This window comes from Hibiscus syriacus, unplaced genomic scaffold, assembly GCF_006381635.1.
Source record: "Hibiscus syriacus cultivar Baekdansim isolate YM2019G1 unplaced genomic scaffold, ASM638163v2 tig00113338_pilon, whole genome shotgun sequence".
NCBI classification, from domain to species: Eukaryota; Viridiplantae; Streptophyta; class Magnoliopsida; order Malvales; family Malvaceae; genus Hibiscus; species Hibiscus syriacus.
The window spans coordinates 297,690-325,628 of record NW_024063457.1 but is presented as its reverse complement, the minus strand read 5'-3'; the positions used below and the strand labels follow the sequence as shown (position 1 = coordinate 325,628).

At 35.7% G+C, this 27,939-nt stretch overlaps 2 protein-coding genes and 5 pseudogenes across 2 annotated transcripts; 2 read left to right on the top strand and 5 right to left on the bottom strand.

The window, feature by feature from the left end:
* The first annotated feature begins 1,174 nt into the window (after positions 1-1,174).
* On the top strand, positions 1,175-3,189 carry LOC120186375 (annotated as a pseudogene).
* A 77-nt stretch (positions 3,190-3,266) lies between these two features.
* Positions 3,267-6,363, bottom strand: LOC120186376 (annotated as a pseudogene).
* Positions 6,364-6,856: 493 nt separating this feature from the next.
* Positions 6,857-10,012, bottom strand: LOC120186417 (annotated as a pseudogene).
* Positions 10,013-10,619: 607 nt separating this feature from the next.
* Positions 10,620-15,342, bottom strand: LOC120186386 (annotated as a pseudogene).
* A 1,831-nt stretch (positions 15,343-17,173) lies between these two features.
* LOC120186385 lies at positions 17,174-20,120 on the bottom strand (annotated as a pseudogene).
* A 2,893-nt stretch (positions 20,121-23,013) lies between these two features.
* LOC120186416 (protein XRI1-like) lies at positions 23,014-25,056 on the top strand. Its single transcript, XM_039190354.1, has 8 exons — positions 23,014-23,278; positions 23,391-23,504; positions 23,603-23,742; positions 24,212-24,269; positions 24,349-24,457; positions 24,552-24,592; positions 24,679-24,763; positions 24,843-25,056. The coding sequence occupies exons 1-8, from the start codon at positions 23,092-23,094 to the stop codon at positions 24,844-24,846; spliced, it is 738 nt and encodes a 245-aa protein (XP_039046285.1). The 5' UTR covers positions 23,014-23,091; the 3' UTR covers positions 24,847-25,056.
* Positions 24,936-26,340, bottom strand: LOC120186384. Its single transcript, XM_039190327.1, has 2 exons — positions 25,993-26,340; positions 24,936-25,061 (listed from the first exon to the last, which is right to left on the bottom strand). Exons 1-2 carry the CDS (start codon positions 26,338-26,340, stop codon positions 24,936-24,938), a joined length of 474 nt encoding a protein of 157 aa, XP_039046258.1.
* Between the last annotated feature and the right edge of the window lie 1,599 nt (positions 26,341-27,939).

Here is a 27,939-nt window from a genome sequence, read left to right as displayed (position 1 = left end):
TTTGAATGCGCCGGTGGACATGAGTGAATTCTCTTGCCCAAGAGTACCCCTCGTGAGCTTGTCTTACTCCTCTCCTTCCTTCTCATCTTTATCAACTCTAAATTGTGCACTGGTAAAGCAATGAGTAATGTAAAATTTGGATAACCATGTCTGCTTCTGTTTGTCTCACCTGTTTTTTCTTTATATATATATATATATATTAACGATCTTCAAAAAGTTAAGTTTGTAGGATTTATGCGTGTTGTCAATAAATTAAGAAAACTTTTAAACATATATTAACTTATACTTATCTCGAACTAATAATAAATAAATATTTTTTATTTTACACAGTAACCGTCGTAAAACATATATGTAATAATTTCTTTTCGAGAACAAATATAATATAATAATGGATGCTTGAAGTAAGATATTTGGGATATGACATAATAATACAAGGATGATGAAATGGTCATTTGCTATGACATGCACAAAATGATGTTTGGTAATTGATGAAATTTGTTTAACAACTTCTGTATTTACATGTCTTTGTGCTATGTTATGCATATGAAGGTGTACATTTTCACTCTAGAATTCTTGAGCACCACTGAGTTCCAATGAACTCAGTGTGCAAGTATGAGTCATGTTGTTAATATGATGACCATACACACCAATTATTTAGCATTCACAAATAGTGAGACATTCTTCATTATGTATATTTAGTGTAAGAAACATAAGGATATATAGAGATTATATCAAAATTATTAATTTTCTTTAAATATTCAAAATAAGGATTGAGAATAGTTTAATGAGAACAAGGTATCTGATTTAATTATTTTTCCCTTAAAATTGCATCAACTATTCGAAAGCAATAACTTCAAACTTGGTTGATAAAATTTTTTAGTTTCTTTAATGGGCTCTAATATGTACTAAAATTCAATAAAGTTATTTACATTAAAAAAACATAACGTTATATATGTTTAACAAAAATAGTCAACAACCAAAACAAAATTATGAGAATAGATGGTAACTAAATACGAAGTTTACCCTTTATTTTATGACACTTGTTTCGAGTCGTTTGCTATCCCTATCATATAAGAACTGTACACCTTAACCTAACCACAATTCCACAAGATAATGAGGTGACCTGTTGACAAATCTTCAACCACTGACAAACACAGCTGATATCAAAAGAAACCTTAATCTCACCCATCATCCCTCTCACTTTTAGACCACAAAAAAAATGGAATTCTCATCTTCTGTAGTAGCAATTGCAGGGATTCTAGTATTGTTACTATTCTACAAACTGGGAAACTGGGGATTCCGAGCGACCAAAGTAAGCGCCTACTGTTAGCCCCAGAACCTTCAGGAGCCATACCATTCATAGGCACGTGCACCTCCTTGGAGGTCAACGAACCCTTGCTCAAACCTTTGGTGCCATGGCTGATAAATACGGCCCTATTTTCACAATCCGGCTTGGAATGTTCCCTGCTCTAATCGTTAGCAATCATGAAGCAGTCAAGGAGTGCTTCACTACCAAGGACAGGGTGTTAGCTAATCGTCCACGATCCAATGCCGGAATATACCTCGGCTACAATCATGCCGGATTCGGCTTTGCTCCTTACGGGGAGTATTGGCGCCAGATACGAAAACTAGCTGTGGTTGAACTTCTCTCTAGCCGTAGACTTGAGACATTAAAGCATGTCCAAATCTCCGAGGTCATGCTTTATCAAAGATTTATACTTGTGTTGCAAGAAAAACGAACGAAATCCAAACCCGAAGTTGGTGATTAGTCAAAACTTGAATCCCTCACCTTAAATACGATCATGAGATTGATCGCTGGCAGAGCTATTTATCGGATGCTAATGATGATGAGAAGCAGCGCATGTGACAAAAGTTGTCAAAGAGTTCATGTATGTTTCTGGACTTATTGCTCCGTCGGAAGTGATACCATACCTAGGATGGATGGATTCTGTGTTGACGGGACAAGTGAAATCCATGAAGCGTGTTGCAAAGAGATAGACTCCATCGTTGGAAGATGGGTGGAGGAGCATAAACTGAAGAGGCTCGAGAGCGAACCGAAACCGAACGAGCATCCGGATTTCATCGACCTACTGCTATCTGCAATTGAGGAGGATTCCATGTTAGGCTACACTCGGGAAACAATTATCAAGGCCACAGTAATGGTATGTTCTTCATTTTGCAAATGTACCTTTCCCAGTGACTTGTTCTTTGGAGTGGATTTCATCATATAAAGAAGAAAATGAGTAAATGACATTTCAGCTAACCATTTGTACCCTACTAGAAGGGGAAACACGCTAAAAGAATGTATAATCCTGAATGGTACTGTTTATGTTGCCCTAATTTATTTTCTTCTGTAGAATTTGTTCTTAGCAGGATCAGACACGACATCCATTACATTGACATGGATATTGTCCAACTTGATGAACAATAGGAATGCTTTGAAGTGTGCTCAAGAGGAGCTAGACCTCAAAGTGGGCAAAGACAAATGGGTGCAAGACTCTGATATTGAGAAACTAGTCTATCTCCAGGCCGTTATCAGGAAACTTTGCGGCTATACCCCCGCCGGGCCAATATCTGTTCCCCACGAGGCAAGAGAAGACTGTAGCATCGGCGGTTTCCACGTCGGGAAGGGCACTCGTGTGATAGTGAATCTGTGGAAATTGCATCGAGATCCTCGGGTTTGGTCAAATCCTGATGTGTTTGAACCGGAAAGATTTCTTACAAGGCATGAAGATGTAGATGTTGTGGGTCAACATTTTGAGCTGATTCCATTTGGGTCAGGTCGAAGATCTTGTCCGGGGATGACACTGGCATTGCAAATGACAAGCTTGATAATTGCTCGCATGCTACAGGGGTTCGAGTTAACTACACCATTTGGGGAACCAGTGGATATGACTGAAGGGCTAGGCATCACCATGCCTAAGGCAACCCCACTTGAAGTTATCCTGACTCCACGCCTTCCTGCTGCAATGTATCTGCACACCTGATAACTAAAGTAGATTTGATAGCTTTCTCTGTCTTTATTGCTAATTAGAGAGAGTTAAAAAGGAACATTATGATTACATAATAATTTAACAGTTGAACATCAGCTGAGTGATTTTAATTGCGATACTTGTATGACAAACTAATATCAAGAATTCTAAAATTAATCTAACTATGCTATGCTACGCTAGAGTAGGGTAGATTCTACTTTCCTTCCACGCAGAATAACAATAGTTGATTAAGGTGAGATTAAATTGTTGTGAAACAAGCTCTTCTTGTACATATATATTTTTTTCTCTTTAGAAACCGAAATTTCAGGCCTGGACGAACTCCAAATTGAAGTCAACATACTTACTCCAAAGGGGCTTGAACTGATTCATGGCAATATCCGGCCATGGTTTCATATTCCCATTGAAGTGTATCACCGCCGCATTGCGGATCTCCTCCATGCTAATGCTTGGATTATGGCCGAGTCCAAGAACATGCCATGACTTGTCTAGCGGTTTTGTTGTGGAGTAAAATGTGATCAAACCAGGGGGCAACGTTCCCAATTTCCACAAGGTCCTATTCTCATTCTGCAAGCAAAGCCAAGTAGGCCTGTAAATGAACTGAACGTTCAGCGAACGTTCATGAACCGTGCGGCGGGAAGTTCGTTTATGTGCGTTTATTTATTAAATGAACGAACATGAACAAGATTTTACGTTCGTTTAATTATGAATGAACAACATGACAAAGGGCTCGTTCGTTCATTTACGTTCGTGAACGTTCGATTATATGTTGTTTATGTTCGTTCATTTATGTTCGGACAGAGAGTAAGTTGAATAGGTTACGAAGATTATTGAAGTTGTTTGGATTTCAAGAAGATTGTTTTGTTGAACAAATTAACTTTAAGACTTTATTATATCATAATGAATTTAAGTTGTTATTCTTGTTGTTTACTTTTTTTACATTCTTTTATTGTGTTCGAATAAGTTTTTTTGTGTGTTTGTGTTGTTCGTTTATGTTCGTTTATTGTGTTTGTTTATGTTCGTTCGTTCGTGTTCGTTTATGTTTGTTTATTTATTAAATGAACGAACATGAACAAGCTATATTCCTTAATGAACGAACATGAATAAAAAAAATTTTGTTCGTTTATTTATTAAATGAACGAACATGAACATACCTCCGTTCGTGTGCGTTCGGTTCGTTTATAGACCTAAAGCCAAGGTAATCCCCACCAGTTAATCAACGCTAACTGCTATGGCCCACTAGTAACAGCCACGGTGAGAAAAACAAAACATCATCATCAAAACATTAAAACCAGAAGCTGCTAGAATTTCCACCTTAAATTTCGGTGTATTAATAGCTTCCAACTAGCAATTTCAACTAACTAAAGTTCTGTAACAGTTTAATCAAGCTAGACCCTAGAACAAATTGCAGCATCTAAAGGTAAATAGCATAATCAAACACCAAAAGTAGCAAAAGGCTGCAAGGTAAACCAATCGAAGAGCATGAGAATGGGTATCGAAGCTTACCAGATTCTGCCAGTAATGATATTCCTCAGGACACTTTTCCCTCCAAGCATCCAAATCAAAGAAATTCATCCCATAAACCCAAGCACAGGCTTTGGGGTTAAACTTTTGCTTAATCAGTGGATGTGAGAAATTCATGTACTGTGCATACACATGGAAAAGATCCGAAACAAGTCTTCACTGCTCCATTCACTTTCCCATCCATATCAAATTTCCACAACCCAGTCAAATCCTTCTGCACCACAATATCCTATGCAATTTTGGATACATCTCTGGCAAATAAATCCTCAAATGATTCAAGATTGATAAATAAGATCAGGATCCCTTTCGAAAAGTAGTCGCAAATCTGCTGTTCTGTTATTGTTCTTTTCCAAGGCTTGTTCGTATAGATCAATTGGAAGTGCTAGTCTATCTTCCTTTAATGTGAGCCTTGTGATGCATGTATCAGTGGATGTGAGAAATTCATGTACTGTGCATACCTATGGAAAGATCCGAAACAAGTCTCCACTGCTCCGTTCACTTTCCCATCCATATCAATTTTCCACAACCCAGTCAAATCCTTCTGCACCACAATATCATCATCCAAAAACAATATCCTATGCAATTTTGGATACATCTCTGGCAAATAAAACCTCAAATGATTCAAGATTGATAAATACTTAGGGTTCCTAAACTTCACGTTAGTAGTATCTTTTGTGGCATTCTCAAGTGTGTTCTCGAAGTAAAACTTCTGCAGGTTCGCCGATTCTAACTGTCCTAACACTGGAACACAAGATGAATTCAAAAATTTATAATCCTCTACTGCCTTAACTTCAATATGAGCTCCGTTATAATCTTTCAATTTGAACATAACCTGCATTGCCCCAAGATTCATCTTACCTGTTACCACATGGAAACGCGTTTCCATGGTTCTTTTGCGTTTTTTGTGGCTGAATTCACCACCACGGATGCAGCAAGCACATTATCTAAAAAGATCGCGTAATGATAAAGGTTTGGATCCTCAAATTCGCGAGGAATTGGCTTCTCTTCATCTGTATACTTGTCTGGATGAGAGATTCGTTCCTCTATCAACCTCATTGCCAAACAATGTAAGCTTTTAGGGATTGATTTTGCGGCGATAAGGCTGGAAAATGCGCCTTGCTTTTTTGCTTTGGTCAGTTGCTCATTGACAGCAAAGATCGTGTCTTTCAGTTTCTGGATCTTCAGTTGGTTATCAAAAGTTCCCTTGGCTTCCAAGATCACTTGTTGCATGGTTTGTTGATGAGATCAGTGTAGCTTCGAGACAAATCAGCAAAAACCCCAACGAGCTTCGAGTTTTCGAGCTTTAGCTTTCGAGCGTAAGAGGCGTATGCGAGGGCAAGAGAGCGGTGATCGTTGGCTTGTTTCTGGATCTGATACAATCGGGGCTTGAGCGGATCCGATTTGAGTGCCTAAACGGACCTCGTTGTGGATCCAATTCCGTAGGAACCAGTGGAGAAACCCTATAACCACACAGAAAACGACGCTGCTCAAGGAAATGTTCATTTCTCATCTGGTGTATTCATTTAATTAACCTTTTAATGCACAGAATGAGAATATCCAGAATCAATTATTTAAAAAAAACAATAAAAGTGAAACTAATTTTCAGTTAATTAAGAGGGAAAAGTTAGTTATTACTTACAAGGTTAGTCTGGAGATGAGGAGAATGAGAGCGGAAAGTGAAGAAGGAAGGAAGGAACAAAGAAGAAACAGATAGCAACTGTAATTGCTGAAGCTAAAAAACTAAGTACATCCAAAACCTCCCAACACTGTCCCTCCTTCGCCCCCGACAACGATCTTAACGTAAGGTGATTCGCCATCACGGGCACTTTAAAAGGGGGAAAAAGGATGATAATGCTTAAGATAAATAGAGTTGAGACAACAACGAACTCAGTGAGGGTCACTGACTCAGTTGCTCACTCTTTGCTTGCTTCTGTATTGGGCTCTGTTCTGTTTGACACGGAGTGACAGCCATGAGAGATTCATTACGATATGGACTGTAGACGTTGGGAGATCAACGGCTGTGATTTTGTTTAAACTTAGGCTATAGCTGCCACGAGGAATTCTGTGGTACAGACAGACTGTTATTTAGTTATTATTATCAATTTAAAACGTTTGATTAGGCTGGTTGAGCGCTAACTTGGCGACGCTTTATTACATGCTTCTTATATAAAGGCTTTTAAAATAATTAAATTCAATTGGATTTTTGCGTAAAATACACAAATAGTCACCCAATTATAGGTCATAATTTTATTGAATCTCATGATTAAGAAGATGCACCCCATAACATTAGCTTAAGTTACTATTTGCAACCAAGATCATGATGCCATTTTCTTTTCTTTTTGGTCAATGAAGCTGAACAAGGGGAGGAAAGGTACCAAAATGAATCGTTACATGTGTGGCCTTATAAGCCAAATCATATTCCTGCTATTCAAGTAGAAATGTCCAGAGCAGCAACAACCGCTTGCTAAAACTCTGAACGTCAGCCTCTTGATTCCAATGCCAGAATTATCTTCTTTCTTGGGCCCTGGAAATAAACCACAAAACCTTCCTGAAAACCAAGTATAGGGAACAGAAGAGAAAACAAGTAGGAGAATGGAAAAAATATAACACTAAATATAAATGCATGTAACACAAAAAGGGGGAGAGAAAAATATGGGTTGCAGGGTGTAGTATATATTTTCAAATTAAAGATTTTCTGTGACTCCATGTCTCCATCTGTACATACCAAAAGTTCCAATTTACACATTTAAAAACAATTAATCTATTAAATCCAAAAATATAATGTTAATCCAACAATACCATTAAATCAGGAAGAAAGCAAGCAAAAATAAGGCTGTTCCTTGGTCATTAAAAATAAAAACATTTTCATATGTTAAACACGGCATGCCTTTACTTTTTCAACAAGGCAAATTGGAAAACTGGAGAAATCAAGAGGTGAAGTCAAATCCCTCATCAACCAAGACAAGCACCAAGTACAACTTGAGTGTATAGAAAATTGAATATATAAAAATTGTGGATTCACATATTGAGGTTTCGCTTGAATTTACCATTGGTATGCCTAATGCTTTCAGATCATCATCAGTCATGTGTACAAGAGCTGTCATATCAACCTGCAGAAGGAGACGTGTGTCTTATAGATATAGTGGTGGCAGAAACTACTTTAATTTAGACAGTTATTAAAAATATGAGAAGGGGCAAGCGATACATAATACAAAAGAAAGCTTAAAACAACATACTTCCTCAACTTGAAATGTAATCGAATATTTTTCAAGACCCAAAGACTGGAGGAAGCCCTCCACTGATGCATCAGCCTGCGTAAGAAATTACACACAGCTTAGACACTAAAATATAACCACCAAATGTCTTAGCAAGAAAACATGATGTGTGTTGGTGGGAGGATAGCTCTTAAGTTGAAGCATAAACAGCTAACATATGAAGGAAAATGTAGTGCAATTCATCGTGAATTGCAAACTGATGTAAACGAGTCCCTGAAATATGAAGACCACCTCTGACAGGAGGAAAACAGGGGAGACAAAACAAAGATTTGCTTCAAATTTATCATGCTCATCACTTACAAAAAAATAAACATAAAACACTTAACAAAAATGGATTGTCAAGTATAACAATATCATGTTTCATATCATGCTAATACTGCAAATAAAAGCCAGCCATTCCTTGCATTGTGGAGAACTTAGGGAGAGTGGGGGAAAGGGAGAAAGTATTTGGATGGACCCTCTATTACAAAGACTGGTTTAAATTAGTGCCTCAACTACTAAATGGGTCGATTTAACCCCTGTACTAGTACATGGATTAAGTTGATCCATTTAATAATAGAGGGTCTAACTTGAACCAGTCCCTATAATAAAGGAACCTGATCACAGGATTAAAAGTAGGGGGAAGGGTGAGGTGGGGTGGGTTGGGTTGGTGATGTCCCTAAGAGCTAAAAGATGGTAAGAGAAGATAATAATAAGTGAGGAAGTTCTATACCTTTTGCTGAGCCTTCTTCCTTGACATTGTAGTTGCAGCCTTTTTGGCCTCTGGTTCAGAGGTTTCAACAGCTACAGTTTTCCTGGCTAGTTTGACAGAATCTGATTTTAATTTTGGTGGACCAGCATTTACTGGCCTCGGATTCATTGTTCCAGATAATTTGTCACGAAGATCACGCACACCTGAGAGAGCATCCCTTCCACTTTGAGAAACTTGTTGGAGACTTTTCCTTTGGAGCTTCAATCGAAGATCTCGAGCATCAATGTTGCGATCTTCACTAACCGAATCTGATTTTAATTTGGTGGACCAGCATTTACTGGCCTCGGATTCATTGTTCCAGATAATTTGTCACGAAGATCACGCACCTGAGAGAGCATCCCTTCCACTTGAGAAATTGTTGGAGACTTTTCCTTTGGAGCTTCAATCGAAGATCTCGAGCATCAATGTTGCGATCTTCACTAACCATTAACACAGTAAAAAAAATATAGATAATTTAGTTGCATATAACTATAGCAGCAATATTTTAGTTGTATGTGATTGTGCCAGGCAATTCATACTTGAAACTTGAGGTGCATCATCTTGGTAAAGAGCATGTTCCCACTTCTCATCCTGCCTCTGCCTGCAAAAGATTTGGCATGAAAGATGATCACAGGTTAGGAAATAAAGGTTAAATGGTTAAATAAGTCAAATTCGACTTCCTTGGGTGAAAAAGTGACAACCAAATTCAATTAATGCCAGTGCAACAAACGTATTTTGCAAGCTAACTTGTGAAGAAGAAAAAAGGAAAACAAACGCTCTCCGGTTCTGAATTACCCACAATCATCTGCCCCCAACCCCTCAATGCATCGAACTTAATTTTAAAGATCCAGAGAGGAACAATACAAAATAGCTCCTAAACTTAATGAATTTGAATAACCGTGTTTGTATTATTATTATTATGCTAAATGATCTTCAACTCCGATGCGATTGTGAAGACTATCTCATATTCTTCAAAGAAAATTAATATATATATATATATATATATAGCCGCATAGCGCAAACAAATCCGGCAGCAAAATTTAAAAGCAGTGGCAACAGTTATCACCATAAAGCAAATAAATGAAAGGAAAATTCCCATAAACTCCGTTTTCATTCCTAATCTCACCTAAGAAACAAGCAGAAAAAGAAAGAGAAACCCTAACCTCTTGCCAGTGATTTGACGTTGGGGAATAGAGTTAACGAAGGAGTTGCCATGAGTCTCTCCTTCACCGACCTTTTTCCAGCACCCTCCACTTGATCAGCATACATCTCTATCCGCTATATATATAAAGAAGAAGAGAAGAAAAAAACCTAACCCTAAACTTTAAAAATAATGGCGAGAAATAAAAACAATAGAGATGGTTTCCCAAAATCGAAGTCCTAGAAAACGTGAGGAAGACAAAAGACAAACCCTTATTTTTGTAGGAGTGAATCGAGTGGAGGCATCTTAATTTTTGTAATTGATTATTATTTGTCACCAATTTCAAGGTTTTCTGCAAAATCTATTTTTGGGCTTTCGAATTTTGAAGCGATGACAAGGGACTGTCCGGGAAATTTTAGTACATTCACAATATTACACCAGCCACTACGTCGCAATAAAACGCCGCCGTTTTGATCTCGACCCATGAGCCCAACATCCTCAGTTGGGAGGGTGAGGCAGGGCCTTTTTCCGATTGATATAATTATTCATACTTTCATGACTCCAAATCGAAAGCTTAAACATTATTTCAATTCAGTCAATCCAATGATTAGCTTTAATGAATTGTGGAAAATCCCGTCCAAAGTCTAGCTTGGTTCATCTAACTATTCATTTCCTTCATGTATCCATTTCCAGCATGTTTCTCCAAATAAACAACTCGTATCGAATATATATATATTCCATATCCGACACTCATCTCGAATCCAAGCAGCATGAGTAAATGAATCGAGAAACAACCATACCAAAAAGGCAGACTCGATTCGAAAATCATATCAATTTTCTTTATCATTGCTCAAGCCCTTACATTCAACGATTTGATGCATATGAGCATAATTTTGCAGAACAAAGTTAAAATCTTCACATTGTCAGGAAAGATGTCTATGATGAAAGTCCCAAAACTAAAACAAATCACTCAATAGCTCAAAATGATACAAAATCCTTTTCCACTAAATCTGAGGTACACTACTTTCTTTCGTTTTGCTCATATTGTACACTGAAATTCTATATCTTCATGAAAAATAGTATTGCCAACATACGGCGAGTGCAGCTACGAGTATGACCTTGAGTACTAATTAGTGTTAACAAGGGATGATGAACCTGGGGGCAAATGAGGGGGTTCCGAATGCCTGCCTCTAAGCTTGGCTGACAACTTGATAACAGCAGAGGTACTGGCCAGTTTTCTTGGCAGCTGCAAACCAAGAATAATGGAAAACATCAGAAAGGGAAGATGAGATGGTTGGACAAAAGCTGAAATTACAACATGAATTCTGGTTTACCAACATAAAAAAATTCTGGTTACTTAGAAGGTATGGACCATTCAAACCAAAGCAACGGCCATGCAGTGTAGAGATTAACTCGGCTACGGCAATAAAGAAATTGGCGTTTTCTTTCTTTTTCTTTCCTTTTTTCTTTCTGAAGTTTCTTTCATTCATGTTTTATTTAAGTTTGATCCTTGGACACCACCATGAATGAAATCTTTCAGACCTTTTACAACTATAAATTATACACTAGAAGTCTCCAAGAAATTGAAGTTCCAAAAACATGTCAAAGAATAATCAGAGAGAAACAGCATTCCAATTTCCCAACAAGAAACACAGATACACAGATCAGAACAAGAAAGAAGCCATTTATTATGTTGTCAAACGACTTCAAATGACCATAAATTTAAGAATGATTGCTTACGAGTGATGTTACACACCTTTCATCTCAGGTTCATCTCTACACCTACTCAGCTGACCCATGTGACTAAGTACTTAAATAATGGATGTGCATGACCTTTACAGATGCTACCAAAGTTTGCATAGAACTTTTCAAATGGAGTTTTGTGGTATTGACCAACTACATAAATGGGCTACTGCCATGATATTGTAGGATACTAATGTTATGATTTACAAAAATTATGAAAACCACATTGTCAGAACACATATATGACCTATTCCATGAGATAAACTTACCTTTGTCTTTAAGAAATCTCTCCTCTCAGCAAACACGCCTTCGTAGTGCATTGAGCAACGATCCGAAATACAATGCAAACACTGTGCATGTGATTGTGATAACGTTGTAAGGCATGCTAAAATCAGGAGTTGTCAAAGGTACCAGTAAACTTCTGTGTAAGACATGACGGGGCTCTTTTCCTGCATGACATATCAAGCAAATACCAAATGAGAAGAATATAAATAGATTAGGTTTAAGACCAGAAATCTCGAGAGCTAATACCTGAAACTTTGACAGCAAGGGTGACTTGTTCAAAGAGTCTTTCAAGGAAAACCATGCTTGCATGGAAGTTGGGAAAGCTTACTATAGCTGATGGTATGTCAAATCCTTGATTAGCATCAGGGGGTACTCATCAATATGTAAAAAACCCTATCCATACATATCAATAAAGAGGATCAACTAATCAACAACAAAACAAGAAGCAGAAATCATACTATAGTTTGTTCCATCACGCAAGAAGCAAACTATTCTTCTTCAATTCAAAATTGTTTGCTTCTTTCAATTGAAATTATTAACTTTATAAAAATTAGATGGTCATCATCCAAAACAGAATGTTTTTTCACTGATAGTGGTATATAGGCCAGCGGCTACTGGTCCAATTTCTACTGAAGCAGCAGCTTCTGCAATAAAAGGTTTTCTGACATTGTAATGAATATATATTATAAGACAACAAATAAGATGAATATTATCTTGAAAGGATGATTGTGCAACCTGCGTAATTTATCCCTTTTTAGACATAATTACATAAAGATGATAATTTCGCCATATGCATCCAGCTCAAAGAATAAGCAGTGGGAAAATAGAGATGGGGATAGGTCCGTCCGATTCAAAAATATCTATTGTTAATATTAGGTATACTTACAACATTCAAGTTTCCAACTTATATGGCTGCTTATCAGAAATAGGTTTTAGAAAAAACAGATTTTACATTTAAGCTAAAACATTGGATCCAATACAGCAGCAGAAATACTCACCATACTCGGTGCTGATATCACCTAGTATAACAATTACCTTTATGTAGCACTACCACATTGAAGTTTTAACAAGTCCTTAATAATGAATGCAATTATCAGGTAAAAACAATAACTTGTATTTGACTAATAGAATTTATAGAACTAGATCAACTAATAGCTAGATAAGGTAACGAAAGCACACCTTATCAAACTCTATTGTTAACGCAGCTGAGCTCACATTGCAAGGAAGTTCAGAACCAACTCCATCACACCAGGAGACACTTTGTCTTGGAAGGAGAAGCATGTATCTTCTCATAATATTGAAACGGCCTTAGGTTGTTGATCAACAAGCACTTGCAGAGAATGGAAATATACCTTAACATACCAAGGCACAACTTGAAAAACATCAACTCGCAATCACAACTTTCATCATCAAAATTAGCCATGGAGCCCTCACTCGATTGTGTAGATTTTAGGGAAATAGCAATGGCATCCCTCTCATTTCCACTTCCCATCAAGAACCTGCTAGCATGTAATGGTGCTTGTTGGCACAACCAAACTAGGAATCTTCCAAGTAAGGCCAAGATCAAATGGCTTGGATTCACTGTATTTCTCAACTTCGAACTTGTACAAAATGGAAGAATTCTTGCTAAGCAAACTGCTTTCTTCTATAAATATCCTGTCTGGTTTAGCAGACAACTCAAAGCTGGGATTAGTCAAAAAATTCTCAGACGTCAAAACTTTTTCTGCTGACTTCTCATTTCTTTATGTAGTTGTTTAGTTCAGCAACTAGCCCCTGTCAAATAGAAGGTACACATTACTAGTCTCTGCAAGAACACATTTTCCATTAACTTCTTTCCCAAAATTGAACTAAGAGACCAGCTTGGTAGAATATGTTTTTCACTAGCATGAGCCAGACTTGCCCTTTGACTATTAGGCTGGAGGACAACTGTAAGTGTTTGTTCTAATATTATACTTGGGTCCATCCCCTCAGAACCAAATCCAGTTGAGGTAAGATGCAGCCTCTGAGAATGGTAAAATCCTCTGTAAATTGATGGCCTATCCAATAGCATGGCAATCCCAGCTTTGTCCCGACAAGGAAGCAGTTTCATCCATGGAGTTAGATTCTCTGTGCAAACAGCTTCACGGGGCAATGTACCATACCTCAGATTGCCTGAAGCAGGTGGAAAACTCCACTCTGGGGCAGAATAAGCTGTGCTAGACTCTAGGAAATTGATTGAGGCACAGAAAAGACCAGAAAGAGTGTGTGTTAAATTCTTCCACAAAGCATCAATCAGATGTTGGGGAACATCAAAGACAGCCCATAGCTCAACCCCAGGGGGCTTTGCATTGCTGCTTGGAATGGAATCAAATTCACCCCAGCTCTCATAGTTCCAGCGCCCTTGTGTTGAAAGACAGCTCCATTTCCTTAACTCGAAATTTCTGAACCTGTTTAAAGATGTTCCATTATCCACTGTTTTCAAATACTGCAAAGACTTAATCTTTTGGTGCAATGATAGAACAGTGGACCAATAAAAAAATCTAGAGTAATACTTTAAATTATAAAATCTACAACAAAGCTATTTATCTTAATTGCTAATTGCTTAAAAAACTATTTATCAAAATTATTGGCCTTTACTAACACGTGGAAATAAAAATTACAGCAACATATATACAATCAGTGCATAATATTTTTCAGGTAAACTTGTAGCCAAGTTTATACTTTATGTTAGACATAACATTGCAGAGAACATTGTAAGAACATTTCATCCTCATGTAAATTTATGAATCCTGAGAATAATGAAATAACGGCATCTTACTTGGGAAAATAGCAGAGACAGGTTGAATGACAATTTGTTTTTTGATAAGAATTTCATGCATCATTAAAAACCCCCTTCTTGATTAATGGAGCTTGTAGGGAAGCTCCTTAATCAGCAGAGAAGGAGGAAAAGAGTGCCTTAGGATTTTATTGAACAATAAAAACACATAAGATACAACAAACAATACAACCGACAAAACCACCCCAACAGAACCAAATAAGCTGGAAACACCCATAAAACACCCTAACTAAAAACACAAAATCAGCGAAAACAGCACTAGTAATCCCCTTACAAAACACATAAAATCCAGACACCACCCTAAACAGCCATCAACAACTTTACTGACTCAGCCTATGCCTTCTTTAGCTAAGGCATCAGCCTCTAAATTGGCTGTCCTACTAACCCATCTAACAACACCTTCAAAGGCATTAAGCCTATGAGCAATATCTTTAATCAAGAAGGCATATACAACAGGACATAATTCATCCCCCTTAATCCAATCCACATCCACCTTACTATCACTCTCTATAATCAGACGGTCCTTGATCCTCTGTCGATAGTTTGCAAAGAAAGACAACCCCATAAGAATAGCCTTTAACTCCATCAACGTAGGCGGTCCCGGACCAGCAGTTTCCTTGAAATGGCCTATAGTAGAACCTGAGGAATCTTTTAGAACTCCTCCTAACCCACTTTTCTTCCAATCCCTTGTAGTGGCAGCATCAACGTTTTTAACTGTACAAGTTAATATGAAGGTCTTAAAGGAAAAACACAGAACCCTTATGAATTTTCTTGACTACGCCAAGCTGAACGCCACTGAGATAATGATTAGATTTAACCCCAAAATACATTCCATCCATTTTTCATCATCGAACAAAAGCTAACAAAATCTAACTTCTAAATCCTGATTTGTATGGCAACTTGATGCAGTCTAATAACTATAAATTGACTCAGCCTGAACTGACAACTCCATAGCTGTTCCTTCACCTGATCTCGAACCTTAAATATAAATTCAAGATCCAGGTAAAAGCAAAAGCAGGCAAACCCCTAAGCTTACAGCACGCAGTGGTTCAATGTTCAATTCCTACGGTTTCCCCTTTTTTTAACTAACAATAGATTCAGAAACTAAAGAAATCCACTTAAATAAGCTAAGCTTACTTCTCTAACACCATTCAAACAAAAGCAACATGGGTGGGGGGGAGCCAATACCCGGAAAAATGTATGCTTCCTAAACAACAAGATTTCATAGTGACCCAAAGAAAAATATACCAACTGAAATGCTTTTGGAAATAAGTGGTGATGACGGCCATTCGAGGTAGAAGGAGGGGCAGAGCTTTGAAAATGGAAATGGGTTAACACTTTTCGATCTGGCAGTGGCTTCAATAGCAGCTCCTCATAGAATTCTTCTTGAAGCTAGGAGGTATAAAGAATCCGCCATTGAAGCATCCAGTCCACGAGCTTTAAAATTTACCCGACGAGCGAAGAGTTTTTCATTCATTTTTTCTCCCTTTCTCTGGCCAATCGTAGAAGATGCTCTTGTATACTGAATTGGGCTCTCTAAGCCCATTTGATTTTATCAGTTGAAAAGAAAAGGAAATCATTCAGATAAAATAAAAAGTGGAATAAAACACGACAAACGCAATTGAAATATTTAAAAAAAAAAATCGTATATTTGCAAAACCATTTATCTATCTATATAACGAGGCCCCGAATAATTTGATATTATGGATCAACTTGTACTTTTAAGCAAATATTAATATTTTGAATAAAAATGTTAAAAATAAAAAAATAGATTGAAAGGATCATTTTATAATATTTTATTTAAATTAATTGATTACAAATCATACATTAATATAAGTGGCTAAATACAAAATTATATTCTTTTAGTTTTATATTTTTATATATATTTTGAAAAAATAATTAAAAATTGCATGATCAAATATTGAAGGTATGTTAATAAGATTTAGGTAAACTACCTAGATGGTCATGTACTTTTAGGTTACTTTTATTTTTATCATCAAAACAAATCATCTTATTTTTTTTGATTAATTTAAGATGATTATAAGTGATAGTATATGTTCAAAAGACTCTAAACCATTTTACAATAAAAGTTTAAATATTCTACAATTATTGGTGTTTAAACCTGAAATCTCTAATAATAATAGTCATCCATTTAACATGTAATTGGTTCGTGCACAAATCATCTCATTTAATCACAATTATGGATAAGTTATACATTTAGCTACCCAACATTAAATCCTTAAAATATTAGTAAATTACTCAATCTGTCATCTAACTTCTAAGACACTTTTGATTCTAAGATTTTTTGAATGTTTATTTTAAATTTACAGACAAGTTTCACTCCACTTATAATCATTACAGAATACTTTATTTAAAATAGATCTAATGTTCATTCACGTCATTAGTATAACAAAATCTAATTATGTATTAAATATCAATAAATATGAAACAAAAAAGATTTATCCTTGTAGGTGTTTTTACACTAACAAAGCATAAATAATAGTCCGATAATATAATATAATAACAAATAATTTAAATGTTTAAGTCTTATTTTGTAAAATGATATCTAAATTTGATTATTTTTTAAGAAGATTATCGAATCCTCTCCTCCCTTACGACATCCTAAAGTCTAGTAAATTTCATTTACAATAATTAATATACCTGATGCCCTGCAGCTTAATTATATATTATATAAAAAATGAGATATAGTCAAACATCTCTAAAGCTACTTGAAATTGCATGAACCAAGTGGATTAAACATTCAAATCTATCGACTTTTTTTGGTTTTATCTAAGAAGTATACATCACTAAATGATATAAAATGGATGAAAGTTCATCAAAAACAAAAGTTCGAGACACTTGTAATCCTTTGCACGATGAATCACGCCGGCAACTGGAGCTTTTTGTTATCTTCCAGCTGCAACCATCATAATGCATACAAATATAAATGACACAAAAACCACATACATTTTTGTATCAAATATTTAAGACTTCTCACCTGTCAAAGTAGTAGTAGAAAAAGTCTGCATAAAGGAGTGTCTGCACAATCCCGGAAATCCAAGCTGGAAGAGCCATAAAAGAATCGATTAAAAAGAAATGATCGTAAGCACAAGAGAGAGCCAAATAAGTAGGCGGAAGACCGTGTATGTCACACCACGCTCTAGTGGGAATACGTAAGATGCTTCAATCTCTCGTTAGAAAGAAGAAAGGTTTGCAAACCCAACAAGCCAGTTTTGCAGGGAGATCCGGAGAGAGTAATAGCTCGTGACAAGTGGTATCCAATCCTTGACTGCCTGACCCCATGCCAAGTTCCCCAACAGCGATAGGCAGGGTAGCCCAGGCAAACACCATGGCAAGCCACACAGCACCTTATTGGGGGGGTGGGGGGCAGGCAGGGTGAGCTAGCTTGTTATAGGGGCTTCACAAGACTAGGTGGGGATAATGTCAAACCAAGTGCTCCAAGGTAAGTAAGGCACTTCCATCTACATTGGAAAAGGGAGAGGTCTTTGGGCATATACCAATAAGCCATTTTGTGGGTAAGAGGTAATCATTATATGCTCAAAAGAGTTAAATGTTCTAGAATTAGCTTCATGCGGTATGATAAAATTGGTCATCAATTTGAACCATTCATAAACCCAATGAATAACTAAGAGCTGCAAAAAAAAATCTACAGCCAGAAGATTCTTCCTAAAAGCCATTACCCACCCTCTTCAGATTTTGAAAGCTACAAGTATTAATGAAATAAGCTCTGTTGCTGTAATCAATCAAACATCACTATGATGATGCTAAGATTTTTGCTAAGGTGACTCCACAATCACGTGTCTGTCTAGTTGTGCAAGGCAGGGAGAAAATACTAACTCCAGAACCAAGTCACCAACTGAAGCAATTAATAACTATGCAACTTAATTGCCTTTTGAATTACTTTTACAGTTACTTTTGAACTACTGGGTAGACAAATAGGTCCTATAATCCCAACATAAAAATAAACATGAAAGTGGCTTCAATATCAAGCTTAAATAGATTAAAACTCGTATATCTGGCTAGCTTCAACTGGATGTGAAGGTACATGGCTCTAAACATCTACAAAGAGATGAAAAAGCTTAAGGGGAGAAAAGGAAAGAGAGCAAAGACACTCCTTGCAGCCTTTACAAAGCAAAAGCTTAAAGGTTGAATCATAACTACTTTATAACTGGTGCGAAATGTAGAACATTCAAGAATAAAAGATCAGAAGACACAATAAAGAGAGAAAGACTTACGTATCCAGTGGACATAGTGTGGTTCAGTGAAGTACCGATAAACCCAATTAAGAATGTATAATCCTCGATATGCACTGCAATATAAGAGAAATATAAGCAATTCTGTCCATCACACTAATCCTACACACCTGATCTGCTTTACAGAAGGAAAACTTGGTATTTTACATCTAGGAAGACCATCATCAAGTAAATATTTTAAACAAATATCTCATTTTTTAATTCAAAAGTAATATTATGGTTGCATATAATACTTCCAGGGCATTTTGAAATCATATGCAGAGTGCAGATAACAGACTAAATTTTATATTATTAGTTTGCAAAAGTATTTTTATCTAGCTATAACAGCCTAAAATATAAGGTTTATATTTTGGAGTCATATTCCTATTATTCTTTTCCCTTTGGTCCTACCACAAAACGGAAATCTAAACATTAAGAAGAGCAACATTATCATATTATCGTTTGAAGCTTCAAACATACTTCACAAGGTTGGGAAATTTCGAACTCAAAAATAACAAACTTCATCAAGTCCTAAACAATTGCATCTCAAATGTACACAGAGGAAAGCCCAAAGTTTTGATACGGACTGTGAACTGAAAGTCTCTGGTTCAAACTACAGATTGTTAACTGAAAAGTGATTAGGTTTAATAAGTCATTAAAAGTTAAAGCATAAGGCATAATCAATTCAAACAACAAAATGAGGTAAACAAAGCAAAAGATCTAAGATATAGTCAACAAATTAAATATAAATTAGTTTTAAGAACATTGGATTAAGCATACCCTAGAAGAAACACATATTGCCCAGTCAATTGTCAATGTTTCTAGTCCTTTGCAGGAGTACAAGCTGAGGAAGTATGGCAACAGCTTCTAGATACAACGAAGGTCCACATTACCTGGAAACCCATTTTCCAGAAGTCAAATAATAACAGAAGCATTTTTTTATGAAAAAAGTACAAATAAATAAGTAGAGACCTCTTTGAAGGTGAATTTCTCATGAACGAGAAGGGCCAAGAGCAAGCAAGCAACAGCAAAATAATGGCGGAAAGTGTCTTGGGATTTATCGTAAGACCTTCGAACAACGCTGTGGACGGATGTACCAAACAATCGAAAAGGAGCTTCCCAAAATATCAGCTTCATCAGAGTGTTTGTAAGAGAGATAAAATCAGTTAAAATGTCCAAGTAACGGCTAGCGAAAACGATGGCGTAAAGTTCTTGCGTCTTCAAAGAGATACCTGATCCAGTTCAGAAGACAAAATTAAAACCCGAACCTAAGAATTCATATGAGGAAAAAGAGAAATGGTTACCGGCGCAGATTTGATGGTGTGGATCTTGAAAGCAAGACGAACGCTGGCCAGGTGAGTCATATCACCTGCTAATCTGAATAAATTTCATTTTCGCTGCTTCAGATCCAAAACCCTAAATTACTTTGAACTCGTGAATCAAAAAGAACACGCAAATGTTTTCAACGGCCTCTTTTTCAGAGTGGTTTGTGCTTTAGATCTTGTAGTTTCCAGGTTTGGCCTTTTTATGTTGTTTTTCAGTTTTATTTAAAAATATAATATTATTAAAATTATATTATATGTATATTAAATATTTTAATACTTATTATTTTTATTAAAATGTTATTAAAATATTAATCTAATATTAAATATATAAAATAATATTTTTTGAGTGTTAATACTCTGAAGTTAAAAGTTAAAAAAATAATTTACAGAAAATTAAATAATAAAACAATTTACAGAAAAATACAAAGGAACTAGAAAAATGAATTACATTGAAAAATCAATTACAGCAATCAAACACTGAAAAATATTTTTCATAAAACTAATTACATCTATCAAACACCGAAAAATATTTTTCGAAAAGGAATTTTCAGCTATCAAACACAGAAAAATGAGAAAAATATTTTCTGTCAAACATTTTCAACTATTAACCCTAAAATATGTCGATTTGAATACCATATATCATATCCAAACTAACATTAAATTAAATCTATATTGAATCTATCGACTTTAAGATCAAGTCAATCTTTGAATTTTTATGTCGATCTTTGAGTTTTTATGTCAAAGTTTCATATGATATCACTTCAAAGTACGTATAGATTTATTGTTGTGAATGTTTAAATTCATTGACCTTAAATCATATTTCAGCTAGCTCTATTTTGTAAAACTTATTATTATTACTCGAATTATATAATTTGAGTTTCATATTTTATAAATTTGACTTATATTTATTTTGAATATGATGATTATGTCTTTCTGATTTAAGTGAATAATATAAAAAAAATAATCATTTTAGTGATTTCATATGACACTCAAATCATTATGATTATTAAGCTCTTTTTTATATATATATATTGTTCTGTTTACTTTTAATGAATTATTGGATTTATTATTGAGTAAGCATTTCCAAAAAAATGACAGCCTTCCATTATCATATTTCTCTTGGGCTATGTTTTTTTGACGGGGCTTTGATCAATTGCAGTTTTTTTTCTTTCTTCTATTAAGGTATTCGAATTTTTTATTTAACTTATTAGGGTATTTGAATTTTTATTTTGGATAATATCATAAATGTTACAGTAGAATTAAAATTTGCTATATTTAGGTAACGAGTTTCAATAAAAAAATATTATTTTATTTAAACTCCTCAATTCGAGATAACGAGTTATAATAAAATATAACCTTTTATTAAAATTGATCACATCAAAGTAAAAAATTTAAATAAAAATATTTTTTTATTTAAACTCATTACTTTAACACGATTCATGTACAATAAAAAAAATCATAAATCCCAAAATAAAAAACGTTGGTGAAAACCTCAATTGTAGAGCATATACTTTGGGGGCTTTGAACAAATGTTGGACTTTCTTTTGTCTGATATTTCGGGGGGTTTTTTTTTTACTTTTGTGTCCCCTGTCTTCCTTTGATAAGATTGTTATCATTTGTCACACGTATTAACTCCATTAAATTATACAATAATAATCTCATACACTATTTTAGGTTAAAAGGATATATTATGAAAATTTGTCAAAAAATAACATGAATTAAAATAAAATTTAAAAAATATTAAACTGCATAATTATTTATTATATTATTTTTGATAAATTTTCTATTAATATTATTTTTTATATTTTAATCATCGATTATTATTTTTAGCGGGAGAGCGTTCGATTGAGTCGAGTAAAAAATTTCGAGTTATCCAAGTTGAAGAGTCATATTTTACAACTCGAACTTAATTTGAAATTTTTTCGAGCCGAGTTGTATTGAGTCGATTTTTTTAGTTTCTGTTTAAATTTAATTGTAAATATTTATAATATTAAAATATTATTTGATTCCAATTTAAGTAATTTTCTATAACCATATATATAATATAAATATATTTCTTCATATTTTTTTTATACATGATATATATATATATAATACAAAGTCTAAGGACTCAACTAAAATTGAAAATAAATAAACTAATTACTAAAAAAAATTAAGTTATTCGAGTTGCATTTTACAACTCGATTTGAACTTGAAATTTTTTCGAATCGAGTTTATAAAATTTCAACTCGAGGTCAATTTGAGTTGAATCAAGTTGAAAAATTCAGTTTTTTTTAGTCGAATCGAGTTTTGCTCACCCTTATTTAGTGATGATGATAATATGGTATTATTTTTTGTTCTTTTTATTTTTGTTTAACTAATAAAATGATAACGTGTGTCATCAATTTATTAAACAAATAAAATCAAAGGAAGATAATGTTGGTGCCTTGGTGGTGGAAAGAGGTTTTGAATGCTTGACATCTTACAAAAAGATTAAGTGCATACAATTAGATTAAGTTAAATTTCTGTCGAAATTATATTTATTATTTTATTATCATAAAATTCAATGCCGACAAACAGACATCCCTGTCGCTAGATCCAAATGCTACAGGCTAAATTGCGGTTGCGATGGCTATTGCTGGTAAGGTGTCGTGGTTGCGGAGGGCATAATTTGTTTCCTAAAAATAACTATGATTTTAAATTGCGGAGGCGGTGTCGTTGTGACTTTGAAAAATGTTACGATGCGGCCGTAACTCTACGTTGCAGCTGCAGTTTAGTACTATCTATAAATCCCTTGCATTATTCTATATGTGGTGTTTGTTGGGGTCAACGTTATTGGAATTTACATCCAATGTTGTAATTTTAGTTTTCCTTTCCATGTTTTAATTATGAGGGGAAGTGTTTACTGTTTGCTGTTGTTTATCTGGATAATATTCCATTACTTTTTCTCCTCCTTATTTCCATGTAGTTTTATGGATTCTGTTGGTGATTTAGTGATTATTTGTTGAAGCCCTTTTTGGGATTTTGCATAATGTGGTCAAATGTAGCTCGGATTTCACTTTCTGGAAAGCATCAAGTGATTCATTGTCTAGTCCATCTGCATTCGCTCTTTGTTTGGTCTGAATACTATATTTTCTGTGTCTATTATTTGATTCGTGGCAGGGAGCCTTGGAATTGGCATGGCGAGAATTATGGTACTCAAAAGAACTACAGTTTTGGTTAGTTATTAGCTCAGATGATGACTTATTTTAAGCCAATATGTTTGAAGTTGCCTATGTGTAAAATGATTTAAGAAATGTGATTAGTGATGTCTGAACAACATCTGAGCAGATGCCTCCCGAGTTGCATGCGCTCGAGTGACCTTGAATGAAGAAGACCTTTCCTATATGTTTGATGAAGCAACCCCTGTTAAGGAATGTGGGAATCTGTCACATTATGTTAATGGTAAACGTTGATGCTTGATAATGTATTATTTGAAACTTTCTTGTTTTCTTAATAGTTGCTCTTTTCTTTCCTTTAAAGTAATTAGACCGCGATTTCAGATAATATGAGCAAGGAACCAGAGGATAAGAGAGAGGCCCCTTCAAAAGCTAAAAGGCGAAGAATGCTTCAATTTGAGACTCATGTAATAGATTCTTCCCTTGTCTGTGAAGAGATGCCATCTGCATTACTAAAATCAAGGGTGAGCGCTAGATAACATTTTTGTTGCTGAGAAGTAAAAGCATGTCATTACATCATATGCTTCAACCTGCTATCTTTGATTTATGATCTAAAAAATTGACTTGGACTGTACGCTAGATGTGGAATGTGATGTTAGAAAACATCGGTCTATCATCAGTTGTTTTATATTACAGGGAAGGAAAAATCTTTCATGTATATCATTTTGTGTATCCATCTACATCCTGTTTGCACCATACAACGTTGTATAGCTATTAATCTATTGGGTGGAGCTTGCTTTCCTTTTTCTTAATGTAATTCATTCATTATATATAAAAAGTTCTGGAGTTCTGCATCTTTTGGCGACCTCTTAAAAATATACATCTAGCATCTATGGCTAATTACTATTACTATCCCATTATATGCAATACTGGTTTAAGTTTACCTTGTGTATCCGTTTCTTTTACTTATTTGTTGTTTCTTTCCGTGCTTAGGAGAGGGATGATTCAACTGAAGAGGTTTTACCTGATTCATCTCAGTGGATTGCTGGATTTTTCAGGTTTCCCTTGCAAGTCCATTTCTTACAAAAAATAATCAAATGCATGCTTGGATTTTTAACCATGACAAAATATTTCAGAGGATGCATCAGCTTCCGGTTATGAGGGTCTTGATCAGTCGTGTGAAGGGTGGCTTGCTGAATATTTTATTGATGCAGAGATGCTTCTTTGCTCTGATGATATGTATGCTCGGATGTACTTCCAACCTTTTCTTTTTTTGTTTGATCATGATATTACTTATTAGTATATTCTGATTTCTTTATAATGTGAGATTCAGGAATCTTAGTGGTACGTCTGATGTTCAAATTGATATTTCAGGTACACGAATCCTTTTCTTCTGAATAAATTCTTCGTCATTGTCATTTAGCTTAACCATATGATGAAACTTTATTCTCTGTTCATAGAGTTGTGCAATGTCCGACCCGAGTCTCAGGTTGATGCTGTTCAAAAGCAAGCAATTCGAACTCCTCGAAATGTTGTTTTACAAAGGTAATATAGTGTCATTTTCCTTCTATCTCAAATATCATCACATAAGACTAACACATGAGATTGGATTTTGCTCATTTAGGTAGGAAGTCTTTCATACACGCAACCCCTAAGATAGTGTCTTCCGTAGCCTACCCATTTGCTTTCATTAAACCCTGTGGTTTCCATGGAGATGTTACCCTGAAGGATATAAACCAGCGAATCCGAACTCCACCACCATCAAAATTGGAACAAAACAATGAAGATCTTGCTGCTGCTTTCCCCGCTTCTGCTTTTTCCGGGAAGCCTGTTGTCGGCAAAACTAAAATTCATACCGAAGGAGGAAAAGGCAGCATCACCATTATGAGAACCAAAGGCTGACTAGATAAGTGTTCTTGTGAACTCTCTTTTTATGACCCTTTAATCTCCCTGTTAATTAAACCCGTATAACTGGAATAGAATCTGATGCAGTATCTATTTGTCGTCGCTCTTGGGATTCATAATACACATAAAAATTGTTTATGGTTCCAGTAGTATTCTAGGTGTCGAATAGTTGTCGTCGTCGTTTATACATGACCATATTTTTAGCCTAAAATGAACAGCGTGATGAACCACCTATATTTTGTTGTTTTGGAGAAGACGTAATGAAAACTTTTGGTAAGGAGTAGTTGTATGCTCACATGGTATGTGTAATGAAAGCATGAGCTTGTACGGTTGTGCCTAAGTCAATGAAAATGTGAATGTAATGGTCGTTAGCAGCAACAGCATTTATGTTTGTCTCTCATATTTTGCTAACACTCTTCTTTGCTTTGAATGATCGGATAGGACCACACCGTTCCTTGTGCACGTATTAATTTCTTTATTCTTATCATGAGGAAAATTTCAACGAAAAGGTAGCTTAATCTGCTGAGGGAAGAGGTGTTGGCCAATAGGTTCAACCACTTTTCCATTGCAATCTCAATAACTCAATCAACCAATCTTTTTTTTTGTGCTTATTTATCATCTCAAACACAAGCAAGACCCAATCAAAAGAAGAGAGTGGGAACGTATTAGGAAGTGCTATTGCTTTACACACACTATTTCATTCCTCAATGGAACTTGGGGTTTTTAAAAGAAAAATCAAAATATATCAAGAATTTCCAAGATGTAGCCATGGCAAGAGGGCAGTTCCCTCGCTGAACCATGAGCTCCCTTGAACAAAGGCGGCAGAACGTATGCGCTCATAGAATGAACGCCGATCCTTTATGCCTAACCATGTAAATGCAGCACGTATATTCCATCCCTCCCCTGGATGACACCGCCACATTGTCTTCATCTTCGTCTTCATCCTCGTTTTCCTCGTCTTCTCCCATTTCGTACCCTGTCTCCCCCAACAAGTCCATCAACGACATCTTCACCGGCTCCTCTCCTCCCGCTGCCGCCGCTTCTGCTGCTTCCTGTGCCGTCACCGCTTCCCTAGCGGATAATGACCTCTTCTCCACTGTTGCCTCTAAAGGTGATTCTGATCCATCCTGCTCCTCTCCTGAAGACACGTAGTGATCATCGTCTTCGTCTTCATCTTCGTTCTTGGAGGAAATTCGACCTGATGGATGACGTACCATCGTCAGTGGCTTCAACAATAATTTTTTTTGGATAAGTCAGTATTTTATTATCCAAATAGCAAAGTTGCCACAAAATACAATCAGGGTTCAGAAACAGAACAATACATACAAAAAAGAATCAATGATCAACTATACCCCAATGATTGCAAAGAGTAATATTCACACTATCTACTCTATTAAAAAATTCTACCCCTTAGTTGTAAACTAACTATTTCTTTGACAGCCTTTAATAAGTCACTAGCAAACCTCGAACGACCTTAGAACAATCATTTGTTCCGTTCCTCCCAGAGTAAGTAAACCAGTGCATTAAGGAGAAGCTTCATGACCGTTGTTAGCATTGATTTGTCCCTCCATGTTGAACAAGCCCTCGCCACAAATACATCCCAAGAAATGGCTGCAAACTGCAGACCAGAAAGAGCAAAAGTAGATTCCCACAGCAGGGCAACAGTAGGGCATTTTAAAAAGAGATGCTCTCTAGTTTCCAATTCAGCATTGCAAAATACACATAAATAATCATTAATAAGTCTTAATCGATGAAGCCTTTCCTTGGTAGGGAGTTTATCGAGAAAAGCCATCTAGATTATCAAACTATGTTTGGAAATATGGAGGGGGAACCATATTAATTTATGCCAAGGGACTTTAGGCATTTTCACCCGAATAGAATCTCATATAGAACTAGCTTTGATGATGCCTGAAGAAAAGAGATGGTGCACTTCTGGTCTCAATTTCAGAAGTTTTTTTAGACTCCAACTGGCAGAGGTATTAATTCCTACAGTCCATAAGTCTTTGCCCTTAAATACATAATTGCTGAGCCATGCAACCCAGAGGGAACCTTCGCCTGCGAGGATGTTTTTAATTAACCGGACCATGCAAGCTTTATTCCAAGATTTCATGTCTTTAATACAGAGACCTCCTTCAGATTTTAATAAACAAATGTTATTCCACCTCACTCTGGCTCCAGTTGATGCTTTGTCAGACCCTTTCCAGAAGAAACGAGAACATAGTTGGGAAGAAAGAGTTGTCTGCACCAAAAATTTGCAATAGAAGAAAGTATTGTTCTAATAAGCTCCAACCTGCCTGCATAGCTAAGGATTTTACTAGACCATTGATGCAACCTTGATTTAATATTATCGATGAGAGTCGCACAATCCTTTTCAGAAATTTTCCTTGTGAGCAAAGAATGCCTAAATATCTCACTGGAAGAGAGCCAAGTTTAAACCCAATGATTTGCTTTATGTTCTCAATAACAGCAGTGAGCATACCAACAACAAAGAATTCACTTTTTGAAGCATTTAGCTTGAGTCTTGACATTTTATAGAAAGAGTCCAAAACACTAGTCACCCCTACAACCGATTCAACAGAACCTTTACAAAAAATTAGGAGGTTATCGGCAAAGGACAAGTGGGTCAACCCAATTTTTTTACATTTCGGATGGAAGCTAAAAACACCTTTGGTAGCAGCCACATTGAGAAGCCTGGAGAGAATATCAGTTCAATGATAAATCTCAACCGTTTAACATTTGACACTTACACCCCTTGGTGCTCGATCTCGGAACCTCAATCAATAAAAATAATTCTTTGTTTGATTCGTGCAGAACGT

What these genes read in the sequence shown, in the direction of transcription:
- LOC120186416 (XM_039190354.1), top strand. Translation starts at nt 23,092, where the DNA reads ATGTGGTCAAATGTAGCTCGGATTTCACTTTCTGGAAAGCATCAAGTG. An exon ending in TCAAAAGAACTACAGTTTTG is followed by an intron (nt 23,279 to 23,390) that starts GTTAGTTATTAG and finishes ACATCTGAGCAG; the next exon opens with ATGCCTCCCGAGTTGCATGC. An exon ending in CTGCATTACTAAAATCAAGG is followed by an intron (nt 23,743 to 24,211) that starts GTGAGCGCTAGA and finishes TTCCGTGCTTAG; the next exon opens with GAGAGGGATGATTCAACTGA.
- LOC120186384 (XM_039190327.1), bottom strand. Translation starts at nt 26,340, where the DNA reads ATGGTACGTCATCCATCAGGTCGAATTTCCTCCAAGAACGAAGATGAA. An exon ending in ATACGTGCTGCATTTACATG is followed by an intron (nt 25,062 to 25,992) that starts GTTAGGCATAAA and finishes TATGAATTTTAG; the next exon opens with TTTTGCCGACAACAGGCTTC.